The sequence below is a fragment of the Leucoraja erinacea genome, unplaced genomic scaffold (genome assembly GCF_028641065.1).
Source record: "Leucoraja erinacea ecotype New England unplaced genomic scaffold, Leri_hhj_1 Leri_1262S, whole genome shotgun sequence".
NCBI lineage: Eukaryota > Metazoa > Chordata > Chondrichthyes > Rajiformes > Rajidae > Leucoraja > Leucoraja erinaceus.
The window spans coordinates 29,360-37,511 of record NW_026575520.1 but is presented as its reverse complement, the minus strand read 5'-3'; the positions used below and the strand labels follow the sequence as shown (position 1 = coordinate 37,511).

Genomic DNA, 8,152 nt, shown 5'->3' with positions numbered 1-8,152 from the left:
TGTGACCTTATGAGGGGACAGTGGGGGGGGAGCTTCACCCTGTGACGGACCCCGATGACACAAAGCTGGGTGGCAGCGTGAACTGTGAGGAGGATGCTATGGGAATGCAGGGTGACTTGGACAGGTTGGGGGGGAGCGGGCAGATGCATGGCAGATGCAGTTTAATGTGGATAAATGTGAGGTTATCCACTTCGGTAGCAAAAACAGGAAGGCAGATTACTATCTAAATAGCGTCAAGTTGGGAAAAGGGGAAGTACAACGGGATCTGGGGGTCCTTGTTCATCAGTCACTGAAATTAAGCATGCAGGTACAGCAGGCAGTGAAGAAAGTGAATGGCATGTTGGCCTTTGTAACAAGAGGAGTTGAGTATAGGAGCAAAGAGGTCCTTCTGCAGTTGTACAGGGCCCTGGTGACACCACACCTGGAGTATTGTGTACAGTTTTGGTCCCTTAATTTGAGGAAGGGCATTCTTGCTATTGAGGGAGTGCAGCGTAGGTTTGCAAGGTTATTTGCCGGGATGGCGGGACTGTCATATGCTGAGAGAATGGAGCGGCTGGGCTTGTACACTCTGGAATTTAGATGAGAGGGGATCTTATTGAAACATATAAGATTGTTAAGGGTTTGGACACGCTAGAGGCAGGAAACATGTTCCCGATGTTGGGGGAGTCCAGAACCAGGGGCCACAGTTTAAGAATAAGGGATCGGCCATTTAGAACAGAGATGAGGAAACACTTTTTCTCACAGAGAGTTGTGAGTCTGTGGCTCAGAGGGTGGGGTGGAGGCTGGTTCTCTGGATGCTTTCAAGAGAGAGCTAGATAGGGCTCTTAAAGATAGTGGAGTCAGAGGATATGGGAAGAGGGCAGGAACGGGGTACTGATTGGGGATGATCAGCCATGATCACATTGAATGGCGGTACTGGCTCGAAGGGCCGAATGGCCTACTCCTACACCTATTGTCTATTGAGTCCAGAACCAGAGGCCACAGTCTTAGAATAAAGGGGAGGCCATTTAAGATTGAGGTGAGGAAAAACTTTTTCACCCAGAGAGTTGTGAATTTGTGGAATTCCCTGCCACAGAGGGCAGTGGAGGCCAAGTCACTGGATGGATTTAAGAGAGGGTTAGTTAGATAGAGCTCTAGGGGCTAGTGGAGTCAGGGGATATGGGGAGAGGGCAGGAACAGGTTATTGATTGGCGATGATCAGCCATGATCACAATGAATGGCGGTTCTGGCTCGAAGGGCTGAATGGCCTCCTCCTGCACCTATTGTCTATGATCACACTGAATGGTGGTGCTGGCTCGAAGGGCTGAATGGCCTACTTCTGCACCTATTGCCCATTGTCTGTAGTCTGTCCCTGGATGTGTGTGTGTGTGGGTGTGTGTGTGAGGGGTGTGTGTGTGTGTGTGTGTGTGTGGGTGTGTGAGTGTGTGCGTGTGTGTGTGTGTGTGTGTGGGGGTGTGTGTGGGTGTGTGTGTGGGTGTGAGTGTGTGTGTGTTTGTGTATGTGTGTGTGTGTGTGTGTGTGTGTGTGTGTGTGTGTGTGTGTGTGTGTGTGTGTGTGTGTGTGTGTGTGTGTGTGTGTGTGTGTGTGTGTGTGTGTGTGTGTGTGGGGGTTGGTGTGTGTGTGTGTGTGTGTGTGTGGGTGTGTGTGTGTGTGTGTGTGTGTGTGTGTGTGTGTGTGTGTGTGTGTGTGTGTGTGTGTGTGTGGGTGTGTGAGTGTGTGGGTGTGGGTGTGGGGGTGTGTGTGTGTGTGTGTGTGTGGGTGTGTGTGTGTGTGTGTGTGTGTGGGTGGGTGTGTGTTGTGTGTGTGTGGTGTGTGTTTGTGTGGCGGGGTGGTGTGTGTGTGTGTGGGGGGTTGTGACGGGGGGTGGAGGGCGTGCGGGGGTAGTGACTGAGTTTGCGGGGGGAGGTTCTCCACCTTGTGGGGAGGACCCGAGGGGGCCGGCTGGTGAAGATGGGAGGGACGGAGCATCTGCTTGAGGAGGCGGCGCAGGTTGGAGTCGTCGAAGGGCAGCTTGCCAGTCACCAGGGTGAAGAGGATGACCCCCATGCTCCAGATGTCGGAGAGGAAGGGGGTGTAGGGGGTCCCCTGCAGCACCTCGGGGGGAACGTAGGCATAGATGCCGCAGTACGTCTCGCTCAGCTGCATCTTCTGCACCCCCCCCACATCCACCGACGCCACCTTGCAGAAGCCAAAGTCCGAGATCTTTACATTGTCGTTGATGTCCAGCAGCAGGTTCTCCAGCTTCAGGTCCCTGAGGCCCCGGGAGAGACGGAGAGAGAGGGAGAGAGAGACGGGGGGGTTAGAGAGGGAGAGAGAGAGAGGGGGGGTAGAGAGGGAGAGAGAGAGAGATGGGGGTTTAGAGAGGGAGAGAGAGAGAGACTGGGGGAAAAAGAGAGGGAGGAGAGTGGAGGGAGAGAGGAGGAGAGAGAGAGAGAAGGGGGTTAGGAGTGGAGAGAGAGAGAGATGGGGTTTCAAGAGGTACAGGGAGAGAGACGGGGGGTTAGAGAGGGAGAGAGATGGGGGTTAGAGAGGGAGAGAGAGAGAGAGAGATGGGGGTTAATAATAATAATAATAATAACAAACTTTATTCTGGACTCATGGTCCAGACAAGGGGCAACATTACATTAAAAATGCATTGCATATCAAATATCATAAATATAAAATCTTGGTATATCACATATAAAAACATCATAATTTATATATTTTTAAAACCCACAATACTTAAGTTAAAAATCCAGATTAAAAGATAATCAATGTCCTACAACGAGACAACAATAATAATAATAATAAATTTTATTTATGGGCGCCTTTCAAGAGGCTCACGGACACCTTACAGAAATTTAGCAGGTAGAGGAAAAACATGTAAGCGGAATGAAATAAATAGTAGAGACATGACTAGTACACAAAGTAAAGACAGAATTCAATACAAAACACAGAACGAGGCAATTCATGCACAGATGAAAAGGGACGGCACGTGGGGCTAAGGATAGGCAGCGGTGAAGCGATGGGTCTTGAGGCGGGACGGGAAGATGGTGAGGGACACGGAATTGCGGAGCAGTTGGGGGAGGGAGTTCCAGGGCCTGGGGAGCTGCCCTGGAGAAAGCTCTGTCCCAAAACTGCGGAGGTTGGACTTGTGGAGGAGAGGGGGACCGGCTGATGTGGATCTGAGGGACCGTGAGGGAGGATTGTAGGGGGAGAGGAGGGTCACAGTGAGATATGGGGGGGGGGGGGGGGGGGGGGGGGGCAGATGTTGGAGGGCTTTGTAGGTGAGGACCAGGATTTTGTAGGTGATCCGGTGGGAGATGGGAAGCCAATGAAGTTGTTTGAGGACTGGAGTGATGTGATGCCAGGATTTGGTGTGGGTGATGAGTCGGGCGGCTGCGTTCTGGACCAGTTGGAGTCGGTTGATGTAGGTGGAGCTGATGCCAAGGAGAAGTGAGTTGCAGTAGTCCAGGAGGAGATGAAGGAGGAGATGAAGGCATGGATGAGTCTCCACAGCTGGGATTCGTAGCGTGTAGTGCTAACCCTTATGTTTGTCAAGGCCACAATAAGCACATTTTTAGAGTCATTTATCCTGCAAATGAATTTATACATGTGATGTCTTAGGATAGCTTCTAAAGTACTGACTCCTGCAGCCACAAACATGTTATTGGCACTACACCATCTAGGTTGCCTTAGCAGTGTTCTCATGGCATTGTTATATGCCACCTTTAGTCTCTGCATACTTGTCTTTCCATAGTTCGACCACAAGTGCACAGTGTAGGGTGGTGTGCAGTATGCTCTAAATAGCGACATCTTCACCACATCTGTACACGCACCTAATTTACGCAAGAGGATATTCGCCTGTACATACAGCATGCGTTAGAGAGGGAGAGAGATGGGGGTTAGAGAGGGAGAGAGAGAAAGAGAGACAGGGGGTTAGATTCAAGATTCAAGAGAGTTTATTGTCATGTGTCTGAGGTATGACAATGAAATTCTTGCTTTGCTTCAGCACAACAGAGTACAGAAGGCATGAATACAGAACAGATCAGTGTGTCCATATACCATTGTAGGAGAGGGAGAGAGAGAGAGGGGGAGGTTAGAGAGGGGGAGAGAGATGAGGGGTTAGGAGAAGGGGGGAGAGATTAGGGGTTAAGAGGGGGAGAGATGAAGGGGGTTAGGAGGGGGAGAAATGAGGGGTGTTAGAGAGGGGAGAGATGAGGAAGGGTGGGAGAGGGGGAGAGAGAGATCTGGGGGGTTAGAGAGATGAGGTGGGTGTCGGAGAGGAGAATTGCCAGAGAGAGTGAGGTAAGTGTTTCGTAGGAGGAAAGGGGAGCGTGAGAGAGCGCAGGGAGAGGGGGAGTGTGGCAGAGAGGCGGAAGGAGGGGGGGAAGAGCATGAGACAAGGAGCAAGCGAGGGGGGAGTGTGAGTGAGGGGAGAAAGAGTAGGGGGGTGTGTCAGAGAGGCAGAGAGAGGGCGATATATACACAGGCACATACAATAGACACATGCACACACACACACATACACTGACATACACACATACACAGGCACACTGACCCATCCCTCCTCGGCCTCTGTCACCCTATTCCTCCCCTCCCCGCTGGGCCGGGCCCTTCCCCGCCAGCTCCCCCTCACCTGAGTATCCCCCACACACACACACACTGACACACCACACTGACACACACACATACACAACACACACACACACACACACACACACACCTGACACACACACACCCACACACACACTCTTGACACACCACACACTGACCGACACAACACAAACACACACTGACCAAACACACACTGATACACACACATACACTGACATAGAAACATAGAAATTAGGTGCAGGAGTATGCCATTCGGCCCTTCGAGCCTGCACCGCCATTCAATATGATCATGGCTGATCATCCAACTCAGTATCCCGTACCTGCCTTCCTCTCCATACCCCATGATCCCCTTAGCCACAAGGGCCACATCTAACTCCCTCTTAAATATAGCCAATGAACTGGCCTTGACTACCCTCTGTGGCAGAGAGTTCCAGAGATTCACCACTCTCTGTGTGAAAAAAGTTCTTCTCATCTCGGTTTTAAAGGATTTCCCCCTTATCCTTAAGCTGTGACCCCTTGTCCTGGACTTCCCCAACATCGGGAACAATCTTCCTGCATCTAGCCTGTCCAACCCCTTAAGAATTTTGTAAGTTTCTATAAGATCCCCTCTCACTCTCCTAAATTCTAGAGAGTATAAACCAAGTCTATCCAGTCTTTCTTCATAAACAGTCCTGACATCCCAGGAATCAGTCTGGTGAACCTTCTCTGCACTCCCTCTATGGCAATAATGTCCTTCCTCAGATTTGGAGACCAAAACTGTACACAATACTCCAGGTGTGGTCTCACCAAGACCCTTATAGCCAATATTGATTGGCTATATTTAAGAGGGAGTTAGATGTGGCCCTTGTGGCTAAGGGGATCAGGGGGTATGGAGAGAAGGCAGGTACGGGATACTGAGTTGGATAACATACACACACACACACACCGACACACACACACACACACACACACACACACACACACACACACACACACACACACACACACCACACACACACACATACACATACACATACACACACACACACATACACACACACACACACACACACACATACACACACACACACACACACACACACACACACACACACACACACCACACACACATACACACATACACACACACACACACAACACATACACACACACACACACACACATACACACACACACACATAGACCAGCCCTCACCTGTGGACCACTCCGTGACTGTGGATGTAGGCCATGCCCTGGCACAGTTGCTCGAACCACTTGCCGGCCTGCTTCTCTTCACAGGGCCCCTTCATGCGTATGCGGTCCATCACCTCACCTCCGGGGGCAAGCTCCAGCATAATGTACACCCTGTTGGTGGTCTCGATGGACTGGTAGAAGCTGACCAGGTTAGGATGCTTCAGCATCTTCCACACCTGGATCTCCCGAGGCAGGAACTTGGTGAGGAATTCCGTCTCGGCCTTCTCCTTCAGCAGCACCTGGAAGCATTTAGAAACATAGAAATTAGGTGCAGGAGTTGGCCATTCGGCCCTTCGAGCCTGCACCATTCGCCATTTAATATGATCATGGCTGATCATCCAACTCAGTATCCCGTACCTGCCTTCTCTCCATACCCTCTGATCCCCTTGGCCACAAGGGCCACATCTAACTCCCTCTTAAATATAGCCAATGAACTGTGGCCTCGACTACCCTCTGTGGCAGAGAGTTCCAGAGATTTGCCACTCTCTGTGTGAAAAAAGTTCTCCTCATCTTGGTTTTAAAGGATTTCCCCCTTATCCTTAAGCTGTGACCCCTTGTCCTGGACTTCCCCAACATCGGGAACAATCTTCCTGCATCTAGCCTGTCCAACCCCTTAAGAATTTTGATTGTGAAGAGGATGTTAGGAGGTTGTAGGGTGACTTTGACAGGTTGAGTGAGTGGGCAGATCCTTGCGATTGAGGCAGTGCAGCGTAGGTTCACAAGATTGATCCCTGGGATGGCGGGACTGTCATATGAGGAAAGACTAGGCTTGTATTCACTGGGGTTTCGAAGGATGAGGGGGAGTCTTATAGAAACATATAAAATTATAAAAGGTCTGGACAAGCTACATGCAGGAAAAATGTTCCCAATGTTGGGCGAGTCCAGAACCAGGGGCCACACACAGTCTTAGAATAAATGGGAGGCCATTTAAGACTGAGGTGAGAAAAAAAAACAACCCAGAGAGTTGTGAATTTGTGGAATTCCCTGCCACACAGGGCAGTGGAGGCCAAGTCACTGGATGGATTTAAGAGAGAGTTAGATAGAGCTCTAGGGGCTAGTGGAATCAAAGGATATGGGGAGAAGGCAGGCACGGGTTATTGATAGGGGACGATCAGCCATGATCACAGTCCCGCCATCCTAGGGATCAATCTCGTGAACCGACGCTGCACTGCCTCAATCACAAGGATGTCCTTCCTCAAATTAGGAGACCAACACTATACACAATACTCCAGATGTGGTCTCACCAGAGCCCTATACAACTGCAGAAGACTTGACTGAATTAACCTGCAAAGCTGCACGAGTGTTGGAGGAAAGCGAAGATCTCAGAGAAAACCCACGCAGGTCACGGAGAGAACGTGCAAACTCCGTGCAGACAGCACCCGTGGTGGGGATTGAACCCGGGTCCCCAGCGCTGCAAGGCAGCAACTCTACCGCTGCTCCACCTCGCGTCCACCTTCGGTTGAAGCCAGCGTCCGCGGCCCCCGCACCCCCCCACGCCCCCTCCTACGCACCTTGACAGCCACGTTGGTCTTCCACTTCTTGAAGTAGGCCTCCCATACGATGGCGTACGCCCCTTTGCCCAGGTAGCGCCCCAGCTGGTAGCCGTGCTTCTCCAGGATGGACGAGACCACCTTGGCTTGCGAGTTGGCCATTTATCGGTCGGTGAGGGAGGGACGAGGGGGAGGGGGGGGAGGGGGGGTTGGCAGAGGGCGGTGGATAGAAGAGGCCCAGGAGAATGGCGGCAGCCTTTCTTATCCCCCCCCCCCCCCTCCTCCCCCCCGTCCACCGCCCCCCCTCCCTTCACGCGAGGGGGGGCCCCTCAAGGCCGGCTTTTTTCCCGGGGAACCATCCTTAAGGCTCCTCGCACATCCTTAAAGGGGGGGGGGGGGGGGAGGAGGGGGGGGTTGAAACAGGATCGACCGCGGGGTTTTTGAAGGGTGACAAAATGGCCGCCAGAACGGAGGCCAAAGGGCGGAGGGTGGAGGTCGGAGGGGACGGCCTGGGGCGGCAGGACGCGGGCAGGCTGAGAGACGGTGCTGGGGGGGCCCCTCAGACCGTCTGTCTAACCACAGAGTGGGGGGGCGGTCCCTAGGGGGGAGGGGGCGGTTTCTGAGCCTCTGTGAAGTCACAAAGGCCCCCTGGGGGGTGGGGGGGGGGGGGGGGGGGGGAGGGAGAGTCAAAGACGGGCGCAAAATGCTGGAGTAACTCAGCGGGACGGGCACCATCTCAGGAGAGTAGGAATGGGCGACGTTTCGGGTCGAGACCCTTCTTCAGACTCAATCAGGGGAGAGGGAGGCATAGAGATAAGGAGGCGTGAGGTGTG

General features: G+C 52.4%; 1 protein-coding gene across 1 annotated transcript; it reads right to left on the bottom strand.

Annotated features, from left to right (window-relative positions):
• Positions 1 to 1,914: 1,914 nt before the first annotated feature.
• LOC129715581 (testis-specific serine/threonine-protein kinase 4-like) lies at positions 1,915 to 7,504 on the bottom strand (the record flags this gene model as incomplete). The annotated part of the gene is made up of 3 exons (XM_055665454.1): positions 7,341 to 7,504; positions 5,791 to 6,068; positions 1,915 to 2,251 (listed from the first exon to the last, which is right to left on the bottom strand). Coding segments are annotated over exons 1-3 (756 nt in total), but the record flags the coding sequence as incomplete, so codon positions are not given.
• Positions 7,505 to 8,152: the final 648 nt, after the last annotated feature.